Consider the following 15,138-nt stretch of genomic DNA (forward strand, 5'->3'; position numbering starts at 1 on the left):
TTTTACATAAATTCTCTCCCCCCAATTTCTTTCTTTTTTTTTTTTTTTTGAAGATGATAATCATTCTTTTCTGAAGTGAACTTCATGTTGGTGGACTAGACTGTCTAAGGCCATAAGATTAGAAGTTAGGATAATACATGTTACACTGTTAACTTTTAGCAAACTTTACTTTTGTTGAAAACCTTCTAAGTTTGGGATTTCAATTACTCTTTGCTATTAATAAGACCCTGTTTAGTCCAAATTAACTTAGAATTGGTATAGATGGTTCCTTCCTAGTTTTGTAAGTACTTTAAGGCTTGGCTGAGTGCAAATAGCTCGCACGTTTGAGCAGACCAGTTATTGGGCAGTTTTCCTGACTGCTTCTACAGTAGTTTCCCTATCAATTACTGAATACCTGTTGTTTCCCCCCAACCCCAATCACCTGGGAGGAACCATCATCTATAGTCGTGTCCTGAAGGGGCTTCCTCCTAGATCTGGTCGGATCTTTGTATGGTAATTAAGATTTCAGTCCCCTGTTAGGAAACCTTCTGGGTTAAGGGAATTTTCAGTGGTTAATGATAAATCATCTTTTTGTGACAGAATAGCCTTATAAATTTAAGATTTTTGAGTTAGTAAGCTACCTTTTTGCTTTTTGACTTAGGATAGTTCTGAACTGGTGAGGCGTGCTCACAATGAAGTTTCCTCTAAAAGTTATTTTTCTACTTTCTTCTGTTAGCAAAGCAGTTGCCGCTACAGATAGAATGCATTTGGGCCATCCGCGGGTTACTGGGTTAAGGATTTTTGATAGGAGGGCTACGGGTTGTCAGTGGCCTCAGTGCTTTCGGGCTACACCCTTGTTTACACTGACAGCAAGGTGGTATTGGAGTGTTATAGGGTCATGGAGAAGACCTTCAATTATTAACTATAGGTTTTAAATTTACCCTGGCTCTTAAAGGAATAGGGTACACTATTTTTTTTTTTACTACTTCTATTTTTCTCTTTCTCTCTTTGACTTTGTCTCTTTCTCTCTCTGACTCTCTCTTTGTCTCTCTGCCTCTTTCCCCTCTCTCTGCCTCTTTCCCCTCTCTCTGCCTCTTTCCTCCACACCGCCTCTCTTTCCCCCATCTCTCTGCCTCTCTTCCCCCCCACCCCGCCCCACCCTCTCTTTCCCGTCTATGTCTCTCTGCCTATAGGGTAGGGACCTGCGGGAGTGGAGCTACTCTAATACCCAAGAAGAAAGGAAAAGCGGGGGGGTGGTTGTGTCAGGTTCAACCCTTGAAATTAGCGGAAGGCTCAACCCCTTAACAGCAGGGATGTCTCACGTTGCGTGTCCCGGAAGGCTCAACCCCTCAAACCAGGGGGTGTCTTATATTGCTTGTCCTGGGAGGTTGGCCTGTTTCCCCCCGTTTCCCTTCTGAAGGTCCTTTGCACACTTCCCACTCGTGCTGTCATCTCTGGCTGCTCCCCTAAGGGACAATTAGGCCCCACTTAGTGTTGGCATGCTGGTATGAATCCCATGGCAGGATTCGCTCTAAGCCATATGAGGTAGCTATGGAACCGCGGAGAGGACCAAGTCACTCCGTCCAGCAGTAGGACTTGTCACCATCCACACAACACCGCAAGCAGGGTTGTTGATGATCATTCATGCACGCACACATTTAGCCCTCCAGAATTTGACCACAAAGGAAGTACTTTACCGGCTTCTGCGGCTTCTCCTTCCTTGGCCTGTGCACAGAGTCATTGCAGCAGTATATGAGGATCCTTTAAGCTAGGTTGCCGGCCAGTCCCTACTCTGCGTTGCTGAGAGCTCGGATTATTCCTCACACTGGGTAGGTCTTGATTTCTCATCCCTGAGGCTGCCACAATAGGGCAGGGTGCACCTCCTCACGAGAGAGAACCAGAAACTGTCCCCGGTGGGGAATGTAATCCTGGATGAGCCCCCAAATTGTTATATATAAAGTTTTGGTGCCGCAAAAGAAATAGCACTCAGATATAAAATTTTCTTTTTAATTCTCAGCAGGGCAAGTTACTTCTATATAGAAGGGTGTGCCCTTACAGATGGAACAATGGTGAGCGCACACTAGGACAAGGGAGGGGAAGGGGTTCTTATCCCTGATGCACGTGACCCTTTGCTGCCGTGTTGTTCCCCTGTTGGCTAGGGTTAGACGCACAGGCTAAACTAATTCCAATTGGCTAATTTAAAGAGAATGATGGGGTGAGTGCTTTGGCGGGGGTCAGGGCAGAGCAGGTAGAAGGTAATTGGAATGAGTTAGGGTGGATCAGGTGATTGGAATGTAGAGTGGGGCAAGTGAGTCAGGGTGGAGTAGGTAACTAGAATGAGTCAGGGTGGAGTAGGTAACTGGAATGAGTCAGGGTGGAGTGGGTAATTGAAAAAGATTGCCTTACGAGGAAGTTTAAAAGTAGAAGGCAAAGAATTGAACATGCTGACATATTATTTGAGAAGAAATTTAGAACTCATATCTAACATTCAGCATCCCAAAGCACTGGGATTACAGATGTCTGTTCCCATGCACTTTTGTTTGTTGGTTTTTTGTTTTGTTTTTTTTTTGAGATGGAGTTTCACTTTTGTCACCCAGGCTGGTACAAGCAATTCTCGTTCCTCAGATTCCTGAGTAGTTGGGATTACAGGCGCCTGCCACTATGCCTGGCTAATTTTTTAAGTAGAGATGGGGTTTCATGATGTTGGCCAGGCTGGTCTTGAGCTCCTGACCTCAGGTGATCCATCTGCCTCAGCCTCCCAAAGTGCTGGGGTTACAGGCGTGAGCCACCACTCCCGGCCTCTTTTTGGTTTTTTTTAGAGATGGGTCTTGCTATGTTGCCCAGGCTGGTCTTGAACTCCTGGCCTCAAGTGACCTTTCTGCCTTGGTCTCCTAAAGTGCTGGGATTACAGACATAAACCACTGCACCCCCATGCACTTAAGGAGCCAACCAGTCTACTAGGCAGGCAGAAGTAAATTAACTCGGGTAAATAGGACTCCTATATAATATCCAAAGCATGTGGGATTCTGCAGCAAACTGGGAGTGCTTCTGGATTGGCCTGCTGTCTTCTTTAGAACTAATTGCATTGTAACAGTTTAAGAAGGTGGATATTTTTACATAGTCAAGTGCATTAGGTGACATATTTCTTTTCTGTTAATGTGACTTCTCTGAATGACCTAGTTCACCAGTGAACTAGTGACTAGTAATTTGGTCACCAAGCAAATCAAGCCCGCAAGAAAGGAAGTCAATACTCAAAATAGTGTGTTATCGTCTGAATTCCATCAAATAATGTGTTTTCTGTGTGAACACTTAACCTCAGTAATGACATGTCTAACCAGAGCAAGCTCCTGCAACAAGACAAAGACCAAGACAGCACCAAGACCAAGACTCTCTTTTTTTCTTTTCTTTTTTTTTTTTTTTGAGATGGGGCCTTGCCCTGTTGTGCGCTGGCTGGAGTGCAGTGGTGCCATCTCGGCTCACTGCAACCTTCACCTCCAAGTTCAAGTGATTCTCCTGCCTCAGCCTCTGGAGTACTTGGGATTACAGGTGCGCGCCACCACAACTGGCTAATTTTTGTATTTTTAGTAGAGATGGTGTTTCACCCTATTAGCCAGGCTGGTCTCAAACTCCTGACCTCAGGTGATCCGCCCACCTCAGCCTCCCAAAGTGCCGGGATTACAAGTGTGAGCCACTTTGCCGAGCCTGCATCTCTTCTTCTAAGGCTTAGGTTTTGCCCATAATTCTCAATGCATGGAATAGTTGACACCAACAGTTATTGTTCCCATCACAAAGCCTTGAGCTGCCACATGCATGTGGATCTGATGAAGGGATATTTTAATAGTTCTTCTGCTCTTCAATTTGTATATCCACTGCAACAATTGCTGCAAAACCTGCTATTCCAATGGGGGACAAATGGTGCCTCTTTAGCTTTTTGGATACATTTGGATCCCTGATCATCATATGAAGAAAGAGAAACATCTGTGTTGGTTGGTATGGAAATTGCTAGAAGAATCTCCCAAGAGCAACAAAACCCTCATGATCCAACTGGCTTCAAATCCCAGCTCCCATGCCCTGTCTTTTCTTGTGTGTAGTTTTTTGTTTTTCTTTTTTAGACGGAGACTCGCTCTATTGCCAGCTTACTGCAACCTCCACCTCCCAGGTTCAAGTGATTCTCATGCTTCACCCTCTTGTATAGCTGGGACTACAGATGCGCACCACCACATCTGCCTAATTTTTGTATTTTTACTGGAGATGGGGTTTCGCCATGTTGGCCAGGTTGATCTTGAACTCCTGACCTCAAGTGATCCGCCTGCCTCAGCCTCTCAAATTGTTGGGATTACAGGCATGAGCCACCGCACCTGGCTCTTTTCTTGTTTTTTAACGTAAGCATTTATATCTATAAATTTCCCCCTGAGCATTGCTTACATTGCATCCTCTAAGTTTTGGTATGTCCTGTGTTTGTTTTCATTTGTTTCTGTTACCTAATTTTTCTTCTTTGATCCATTGGTTAAAAGTGTGTTGTTTAATTTCCACAAATTTGTGAATTTCCAGTTTTCTTTTGTTATTGATTTCTAACTTGATTTTTTTTGTGGTCAGAGAAGAAACTTTGATATCCGTCTTTTTAAAGTTATTGAGACTTGTCTGAGCATAGTGGCTCATGCCTGTAATCCCAGCACTTCGGGAGGCCAAGGTGGGCAGATGACTTGAGGTCAGGAGTTTGAGACCAGCCTGGCCAACATGATGAAACCCTGTCTTTACCAAAAAATACAAAAATTAGCTGGGTTTGGTGGTGTGCGCCTGTAGTCCCAGCTACTCGGGAGGCTGAGGCAGGAGAATCACTTGAACCCAGGAGGTGGAGGTTGCAGTGAGTCAAGATTGCGCCACTGCACTCCAGCCTGGGTGATAGAATGAGACCCTGTTTCAAAAAAATAAAAAAGTTATTTAGAGTTAACTTGTGACTCAATTTACATGGTCTATTCTGGAAACTGTCCCATGTGCACTTAAGATGTGTATTTTTTTGTTGGGTAAAGTGTTCTGCATATGTGTGTTAGAGCTAGGTGATTTGTTGTGTTGTTCAGATCCTCTGTTTTCTTCCTTACCATTTGTCTGGTGGTTCTATCCATTATTTAGAGTGGGGTGTTGAATCTCCAACTACTGTTGTCTGTTCTCCCTTGTATTCTGTCAGTTTTGCTTCATATGTTTTGATGATCTGTTACTAGGGGTGTGTGTGTTTATAGTTGTAATATCTTCTTGTCATTATTAGTATAGTCGTGTCACATAACGGCAAGAATGTGTTTTGAGAAATGTATCGTTAGATGATTTCATCTTGTGAACATCACAGAGTATGCTTACACAAACTAGATAATATAGCCTGCACTTGGGCTATATGGTATAGCCTATTGTTCTGAGACCACAAACCTGTATAGCATGTTACTGTACTGAATACTATAGGCAGTTGTAACACAATGGTAAGTATTTGTGTATCTAAACATAGAAAAGGTATAGTAAAAAAAAATGGGGCCAGGTGCTGTCACTCACGCCTGTAATCCTAGCACTCTGGGAGGCTGAGGAGGGAGGATTGCTTGAGGCCAGGAGTTTGAGCCCAGTCTGGGCAACGTGGTGAAACTCCATCTTAAAAGAATAGAAAACTTAGCCAGTCATAGTAGTAGGTGCTTGTAGTTCCAGCTGCTTGGGAGGCTGAGGGGAGAATCACCTGAACCTAGGGAGGTTGAGGCTGCAGTGAACTGTGATCGTGCCACTGCACTGTGGCCTGGGTGACAGAGTGAGACCCTGTCTCAGAAAAAAGAAAGATAACAAATGGTACAACTGTGTAGGGCACTGACCATGAATGGAGCTTTTAGGATTGGAAATTGCTCTGGTTGAGTCAGTGAGTGGTGAGTGAATTTGCAGGCCTGTGGCATTGTCTCTCCTGTAGATTTTATAAACATTGTATACTTAGACTTTACTAAATTTATGTGAATTTTTTTCTTCAATAATAAATTAGCTTACCATAATCATTTTACTTTATAAATTTTAATTTTTTCAGCGTTTTAACTCTTTTGTAATAACACTTAGTTTAAAACAAGCACATTGTACAGCTATATAAAAATATTTTCTTTTTATCTTTATTCTATTAGCTTTCTTCTAGTTTTTAAAATTTTGATTTATTTTTACTTTTTAAAGTTTTTTTGTTAGAAATGAAGACACAAACACACATATTAACCTATGCCTATGTAAGGCCTAGGAAGGCCTAGTTTAATATCATTGTCTTCTACCTCCACATCTTGTCCCACTGGAAGGTCTTCAAGGGCAGTAACACACATGGAACTGTCATCTTCCGTGACAACAATATCTTCTTCTGGAGTACTTCCTGAAGGACTTGCCTGAGGCACTTTTGCAGTTAAGTTTTCTTTTTGTAGGTAGGAATACACTCCAAAATAAAGACAGAACCAGGCATGATGGCTCATACCTGTAATCTCAGCAACTTGGAAGGCTAAGGCAGGAGGACCACTTGAGGCCAGGAGTTCAAGGCCAGCCTGGGCAACAAAGCAATAACCTTCTCTACAAAAATAATTTTTAAAAAATTAGCCTGGCTGGTGGCCCGAGCCTTAAGCTGCAGCAGGAGGATCACCTGAGCCCAGGACTTAGCGGGTACAGTGATCTGTGACTGCACACTACAACCCAGTCTGGGTGTCTCAAAACAAAAACATATAGTAAATCAACTGTAGAATAGTCATTATTGTCATTATAAGTATTGAGCACTATACATAATTATATGTATTGTACTTCTGTACGACTGACAACACAGTAGATTTGTTTATAACAGCATCAGGACAAACGTGAGTAATGCGTGTAATGCGTCCCACTACAATATTACAATAGCTACGACTTCTAGACTTCTACGACTTCACTAGGTGATAGGAATTTTTCACCTCCATTATAATCATATGGGACCCCTGTTGTATATGCAGTCTGTCATTGACTGAAATGTCATGTGGCACATGACTGTATATAATGTTCTTTGTCTCTTGTCCCTTTTAAAATTTTAAGCCTATTTTGTCTGATATTAGTATGGGAGATTGACAGACTTTTAAAGTAAGTATATTAGGTTTTCTGGGCTACAAAGGGTTTGTGTTGCCTATTCTTTGTTTCTTGTTTTATGGTACTTTAAAAAACATTTTTAGTTTTAGGACTATGCAAAAACAAGCCTGGGATAGGTTGCCAATTCCTCTTTTATCTTGAATAAAAATTTTTTAATTGTAATGAATTTTTAATCCTTTTCTTTATGGCTAGTGTTTTTTGTCTTTTTCAAGAAATCTCCCCTTAATCTGAAGTTGTGAAGATACTTATTATATCCTAAAAGCATTACTGTCCTGCCTTCATATTTAGATCTGTAATCCTCCTGGAACTGTATGAGGCAGAAAAGTATCAGGCAGATGTTCATTTTCTTTTCTTTCTTTTTTTTTTTTTTTTTTTTTTTTTGAGATGGAGTCTCGCTCTGTGGCCCAGGCTGAAGTGCAGTGGCACCATCTCAGCTCACTGCAAGCTCCGCCTCCCAGGTTCACGCCATTCTCCTGCCTCAGCCTCCTGAGTAGCTGGGATTACAGGCGCCCGCCACCACGCCCAGCTAATTTTTTGTATTTTTAGTTGAGGCGGGGTTTCACCCTGTTAGCCAGGATGGTCTCGATCTCCCAACTTCGTGATCTGCCCGCCTCAGCCTCCCAAAGTGCTGGGATTACAGGCATGAGCCACCGCGGCCAGCCTCATTTTCATGTTCAGTCCACATTTGGATTCTCTATTACTAAGCACCATTTTTGAAGCAACCATTTTTTTCTCAATGTTCTGCACTGCCATCTTTCATAAATCATGTGATCTTCTATGCTTTAGTTTGTTTCTGGACTTTCTGTTCTGTTTCTTTGGTTCATTTTTCTATCCCTGAATCATCAGTGTCTTAATTTCTGCAGTGTTATAATGTATCTTATTGTTTAGTAGAGCAAATTATATCACCTCATTCTTTTTTTTTTTTTTTTCTTGAAACTCTGTTGCCCAGGTTGGAGTGCAGTGGCCTGATCATAGCTCACTGAAACATCTGCCTCCTGGGCTCAAGCAATCCTCCCACATAGATGGGACTACAGGTGTATGCCACCACACCTGTCTAATTTTTGTATTTTGTAGAGATAGAGTTTGGCCATGTTGCCCAGGCTGGTCTTGAACTCCTGGTCTCAAGCAGTCCGCCTTCCTCAGCCTCCCAGAGTGCTAGGATTATAGGCGTGAGCCCCCTGTACTCGGCCCATCTCATTCTTTATAATTGTCTTGGCTGTTGTAGGTAATTTGAATTTTTTTTTTGGTAAATTTTAGGATCAGCTTGTCAGGTTCTACACATACAAATTCAGAATTTGATTGAAATTAAATCTGTCAGTCAATTTGGGTAAAAATTGATATTTTTACAGTAGTCACCTAGTCCATTTAGGTTGTCTTTAATGCCTTTGTTAAATTTTTATATTTTCTGTATAAAGCTCTTGCCCATCTTTGGTGGTTTTTTCCTAGTTACTTTTATCTATTATAGTTTTGGAGATGGAATCTCACTGTGTTGCCCAGGCTGGTCTCGAAGTCCTCGGCTCAAGCAATTCTCCCCCACCCCCCAGCTTCCCAAGTAGCTGGCATTATAGTCATGTGCCACCATGCCTTTTTTAGGTACTTTTATTTTTTGATGCCATGGGGAATGTGTTTTTTGAGGTTACTTTTAAAAGTGTTTATTTGCAGAGATGATGCTGTAACATTGCTGAAAGTAGATTGTTAGTGATCCTGTACTAATTGCTAAATTTATTATTTAATTGGTCATTATTATGTTATTATCACTATCAGGTATAACCTTTACCTTTTCAATCAGTTTGCCCTCTAAATACATGATGATATGAGGTCATAAGGTCAGTTCCAGTCATTATGGCTTCTCTCTCATTTACTTGGTCCTCCTCCATGTATTTTTGGTTAATCCACGTGTTGGTGGTGGTGGTGTTTTTTTTGTTTTGCTTTGTTTTTTTCTTTTCATTCAGGGTCTTGCTCTGTCGCCCAGGCTGGAGTGCAGTGGCAATCATGGCTCACTGCAGCCTCGACCCCTCCGCTCAAATGATCCTCCTGCTTCAGCCCCTCAAGTAGCTGGGATTACAGGCGTGCACCACCACACTCAGTTAATTTTTAAATTTTTAGTGAAGACGAGGTGTTGCTGTGTTGGCCAGGCTGGTCTCCAACTCCTGGTCTTAAGTGATCCTCCTGCCTTGGACTCCCGAAGTGCTGGGATTACAGATGTGAGCCACCATGCCCACCCTAGTCCACATTTTTTAAAAGGGTTTTGTTTTTAATTCTTGAGCCTTTTCCTTGTCCTAAGTTCTCGCAAATTATTTCCTTTCAGCCTTCTGTTCAGTACTGCTTTGGAATTTTTGCTTTTTGGTGTGTGGTTTGTGCTTGTCTATTTTACCAGATTTTCTAAGTGTGGATAGTTGGTAATACAAAAATGCAAAAGAAGGAAATGAAAACCAATTCTCACAACAGTATAAGATTCTAATAGGAAATACTACTGCTGGGTAGTCTTTTTAAAAAAGAATCCTGTTAGAGGACATTATGACTTTCACTTAGTTTCAATGCCTTTCTCAATCAGAAACCAACCAATTTTTACTTCTTCAGAAGCAGAATAATAAAACAGGTTTCCTTCAGCTTTTTGTAATGGTAATTTTAGAACGCTTATTAGATCTGAAAATTGAGAGTTACATAATGGTTCTATAATATGGGCTTAGTGGTTTTTAAAAACAACAACAACAAATAGCCAACACAGGAGAAAACACTAGTCAGAATCTTTCTTAAAAGTGTATGATGAATTTGACATCTTTTCCCTTTGCTCCACAGCTTGATAGAGAGTAAGTGCTGCTCTTTTCTTCAGGATCATAGACTATTAGGTTCTGAACCTTTATTATTCCTCCTAGTGCTTTTTTAAAATTTTGAAAATATGTATTTATAAGTGTCATGTAGCCGTTTATTTGTTTATTTTTATTTTTATTTTGTAGAGGCAGGGTCTTGCTTGTCGCCCAGGCTGGAGGACAGTAATGTGATCATAGCTCACTCTAGCCTTACTCCTGGGCTCAAGCAATTCTCCTGCTTCAGCCTGCCAAGTAGCTAAGACTACAGGAACATGCTACCACGCCTGGCTAATTATTGATTTTTTGGTACAAACAGGGTCTCGCTGTCTTGCCAAGGCTAGTCATGAACTCTGTAGCTGTTTATAGCTTCTCAGGTGTTACGAAGTTGTAGATAATTTCATACAAATTTTTTTTAGGGTAACAGTTTTTTTGATGACAGCAGTTATTTATTACTTAGGTGTTTTTATTAGTTGACTTGATTTAGCTGGTCTCCTTGGCTAATATATTTCTCTTGTAGAAATCAACACATCCTAACTAAAGTTTTAACAACAATTTAGCTTACTGAATAGCTTTCTTTCTCATACTGAACAAATGCACCTGTGTCATCTCTGCAAGAACATTCTACCTCTTGTGAAAATTAGTTTTATTGTCAATGTGTGGATAATGGCAAATGTCCCCAGACAGATGCCAGTCTCTTTCAACATTATTCTTTAGTGTGAGGTGGTTAACGGAGGCTGATATATAGAGAAGAGCTAGAAAAAGGCAGATAATTGCCGTTTTCAGGAAATAAGGATAAAAGGCACTTAAGGAAAAAAATTCTCTCACAGTGGAAAAATGACAATAGAAAGCAATGAGGTAATGGAATGTATGATGGCTTACTTAAACTATTTGTAATACTATGGCATTTACCGTTTCAAGAATTAAAACAATTTGGAGTGGGGTGGTACAATGGAAAGATTATACAAAGAGTATACATTTTCTTTTTTCTCTCTCTTTTTTTTTGTTTTGAAATGGAGTCTCGCTCTGTCGCCTAGGCTGGAGTGCAGTGGCACCATCTTGGCTCACTGCAAGCTCCACTTCCCGGGTTCACGCCATTCTCCTGCCTCAGCCTCCCGAGTAGCTGGGACTACAGGTGCCTGCCACTACGCCTGGCAGTTTTTTGTATTTTTTAGTAGAGACGGAGTTTCACCGTGTTAGCCAGGATGGTCTCGATCTCCTGACCTCATGATCCACCCGCCCCGGCCTCCCAAAGTGCTGGGATTACAGGCGTGAGCCACCGCACCCGGCCCCTCTTTTCTTTTTTCTTTTGAGACAGAGTCTCGCTCTGTTGCCCAGGCTGGAATGCAGTGGCACGATCTCCGCTCACTGCAGCTTCCACCTTCCAGGTTCAAGCGATTCTCCTGCCTCAGGCTTCCGGGTAGCTGGGATTACAGGCACCTGCCATCATGCACAGCTAATCTTTGTATTTTTGTAGAGAGAGGGTTTCACCATGTTGGCCAGGCCGGTCTTGAACTCCTGACCTCAGGTGATCTGCCTGCCTTGGCCTCCCAAAGTGCTGGGATTATAGGCATGAGCCACATGCCTAGCTCAGATTATAAATTTTCTAGTATTTCAAGAAAAGCTTTTGAAGTAATCTGTTTTTTGAAATAATATCTCATTTTCTGACGTATTTTTATCTACTTGTGAACATGTTTTTCAGTTCTTTGTGAATTGTATGTTAGGAATTAGGTGCCATATTTATGTATATTTTTCTTTCAAGGTTATGTGAAGGTGAAATATTAATATTAGAGATCTTAAGGATTATAAACCAACTAGTTTATACTTACCTTTATTTTAAAAGGGATGTGGTAGATCTAACAGAAAGTTTGGCCATTTTATGAGTGTTTTTGTTTGTTTGTTTGAGACAGAGTCTCCTCAGCCTCAAGTAGCTAGGACTATGGGCACACACCACTACACCTGGCCAATGTAAAAAATTTTTTGTAGAGATGAGGTCTCATCATGTTTCATAGGCTGGTCTAAAACTCCTTGTCTCAAGCAATCCTACTGCCTTGGCCTACCAAAGTGCTGAGATTACAGGTGTGAGCCATTGCCTGGCCCGTTTTTATGAATTTAAAATCTTGATATCATGAGTCAAGTGCAAAAGTTTGTGTTTATTGTTTTCCATTTTTCAGTTTCCTATGTATGGTTAAGGGAAAATGTAAATAAATGCATCTTTTATATTTTTAGGCCCGGATCGCATTTCTACAAGGAGAAAGAAAAGGTCAAGAGAACCTGAAGAAGGACTTAGTAAGAAGAATAAAGATGTTAGAGTATGCATTAAAACAAGAAAGGTATGTGTGCCTCATTTTGTTACATGAATAAAGTAGAACAATAGTATACTCATGTATACCATTGTACTCTGTATTTGGCAGCTTTTTTTGAAAGGTACAAATCCTTGCCCGGATACATGATGCTATCTTGATTTGATTCATACTTGGGAAAGAAAGGCAAAAGAGATTAAAATAATTCAATTGAAATGTGTTTTGTTACAGAATCTAAATTTTGGAACTTAAAAAAAAGACAAAGGATAATTGATCTTTTTTTAACTTTTGGGTATGTGTTACTTGGGAAACTTACCTTTTTTTTCTTTTACAGCAATATAGTCTTCAACGTTCTTTGCAAACAAAGTTTAAAGAAACAGACATTCATATTATGTTTTGTTATTGGAGTAATATAAAGCAAGAGTGACAAAAAGAAGAAGTTGTGATTTTACTAATTTGTGATTAAATTTTCAGGGCAAAATATCACAAATTAAAATATGGCACGGAACTGAACCAAGGTGACTTGAAAATGCCAACCTTTGAGTCAGGTAAACTTGATTCTTCTGTTACTTTTTTTTTTTTTAATTCATTTTTTATGTAACAGACATGTTCTCTTTACCCGCATTTTGGTTTGGTAATATTAGAGAGTGACTATTGTAAACTGTCTAGAATTTGGGAAAAAATATTAAATGAATAAAAGTAAATAGTTTCATGTACATCTTAATCCTGAGGCAACTTGTCTTACTATCCTTGAGTTGAAATCTATGTAAAAGTGTAGTTGCATTTATGGTAGTAATTTGAGCTGAAAGGTAACAAAGTTAGGTATTATAGTAAATTTTAAAAATTTAGTTAATTGTTTTTGAGTTCAATATTAAGTATGTAGAACTTGGCAGAAACACACACCATACATAAAATTTGCAGTTGATTTATTTTTTAGTCTTTAACACTTTCAGTCTTAGCAGCAGAACTTTATTAGAGCTTCCGTTTGTTACCATACATACAAAATTAAGAGACCAAGATGGAAGTGGCATAGGTTTTCTTTGACCTGGCTTTTCAGTGGTTATGAAGGCTTATTCTGATGCCAAGAAACTATATTAGAATCTCCTCCTTGGAAAAAGCAAAAATCAGGAACAGAAACATGGAAGGTCTACTTGTTCCGAGCCATGATTATTATAGTCGTCTCTTTGCAGTTAAAGGGAGTAGAGTGACTTCACCAGAAAAATACTGGTGAATTCAGAACTTTTTTTTTTTTTTTTGACTCATTTTATTTCCAGTATGGCTAGAATATTCAGAAAATAAGCAAGCACTTCTAGAACTGTAGGGCTTGGTCTGTGTAAAGAAAAGAGGCTAAAGCCACACTGTGCCTGCAGTAGAGGCTAAGCAGAATCAGAATTGGCTAGGTGGTCCCAGTATAACAGTTTGTGTAAAGCAAAATAAGTCTTTTTTGCTCACAACTGAAATTGTGGCAAGACAATCTGTTTTTATCTGTATAAACCTAAATATTAAAAGTTCCTCAAGTTGAGGAATAAAATAATATCCAGCCAAGTATTTTCTTTACAGGACACACAATAACAGTGAAGTAAAATGTTTTCAGTTATGTAGAAAAATTCTTCAGGATGTTTAGTGGAAAACCAAACAAAGGGATGGGCAGAAGTACATCGTGTGAACAGAATATTGTAAAATTATTTATGTCAGAGTATATATGGAGATAATATTAAATGAAACAATGTCGCCTTTTATATACCCCCAGAGAAATCAATATAAGAAAGAAAATGTACAAAATATTGATTTGATCATAGTAGAAGATATATAAGTATTTATACCCCTCTCTCAGTAAAATAAATAGATATAGCCTAAACCTAACCTTATAAACGGGTTATATTAAAATATATAAGAGTTCCCTTCTACATTTGGAAAACAGATAATCAGATAGAATAACGGGCAAAAGACTTAAAAAGACACACTACAGAAGAGGATATATAAATGGTCAATAAATATATATATGAAATGTTGCTTTTTATTAGTTATTAAAATACAGCTTAAAACCACAATGGAATACAATTAGACACTGACCAGAATGGCTAAAATGGCAGAAGAGGCAATATCAAGTGTTGAGGATGTGGAGTAACCAGAATTCGTCGACATTGGTGTTAGGATTATATATTGATAATGCTGCTCTGAAAGTGACTTGACACTATGACTATTACTAAAGAAGATATAACATACATACCCTAGGCCAGGTGCTGTGGCTCATTCCTGTAATCCCAGCATTTTGGGAAGCCGAGGTGTTGAATCACTTGATCCCAGGAGTTCAAGACCAGCCTGGACAACATGGCAAAACTTCATCTCTACAAAAAATACAGAAATTACCCAGGCTTGGTGTTGCATGCCTGTAGTCCCAGCTATTTAGGGGGCTGAAGTAGGAGGATTGCGTGAGCCCGGGAGGTCAAGGCTACAGTGAACTTTTTTCACACCACTCTACTCCCTCTTGGATGACAAAGCGAGACCCTGTCTCAAAAAATATTTATATACATACCCTATGATCCAGTAACTCTACTCCTCAAAAAGCATATATATGTTCATCATGAAACTTGTGTAAGAATGTTCATAGCATCATTATTTACAGTGAAAATCTGGAAACAACTAGAACAGTCTTCAGAATTAGAATAAATGGATAAGTACATTGTGATATGTTAGCATAATAGAATGCTGTTTAGCAACAAAAGTGAGCAAACTAAAACTGTGACAACATGGTTTAATCACATAAAACTGAAAATTGAAGAAATTATTATATTCAAAAATCTAGATAATTTTAGAAATCAAGATAGCATTCATACCCTTTTTGGAGTGGCTAGTGACTGGAGGGCACAAGGAAGGCTTTTGGGGATGCTGATAATGTTTTGTTTCTTCATCTAGGTACTGGTTACATGGGCGTGTTCAAAAATTCC

General features: G+C 39.8%; 1 protein-coding gene and 1 pseudogene across 5 annotated transcripts in view; one reads left to right on the forward strand and one right to left on the reverse strand.

Annotated features, from left to right (window-relative positions):
* STRN3 (striatin 3) overlaps positions 1-15,138 on the forward strand; it is a 137,686-nt gene that overhangs the window by 63,249 nt on the left and 59,299 nt on the right. For all 5 annotated transcript variants that reach the window (XM_055291587.2, XM_055291588.2, XM_055291590.2 and 2 more), the window contains exons 2-3: positions 12,117-12,220; positions 12,665-12,738. In XM_055291587.2, the coding sequence (XP_055147562.1) occupies positions 12,117-12,220; positions 12,665-12,738 (178 nt within the window). The remainder of the gene's footprint in view (positions 1-12,116; positions 12,221-12,664; positions 12,739-15,138) is intronic.
* Positions 3,696-8,887, reverse strand: LOC129490482 (HIG1 domain family member 1A, mitochondrial-like; annotated as a pseudogene).

Source organism: Symphalangus syndactylus, chromosome 9, assembly GCF_028878055.3.
Source record: "Symphalangus syndactylus isolate Jambi chromosome 9, NHGRI_mSymSyn1-v2.1_pri, whole genome shotgun sequence".
Lineage (NCBI taxonomy): Eukaryota > Metazoa > Chordata > Mammalia > Primates > Hylobatidae > Symphalangus > Symphalangus syndactylus.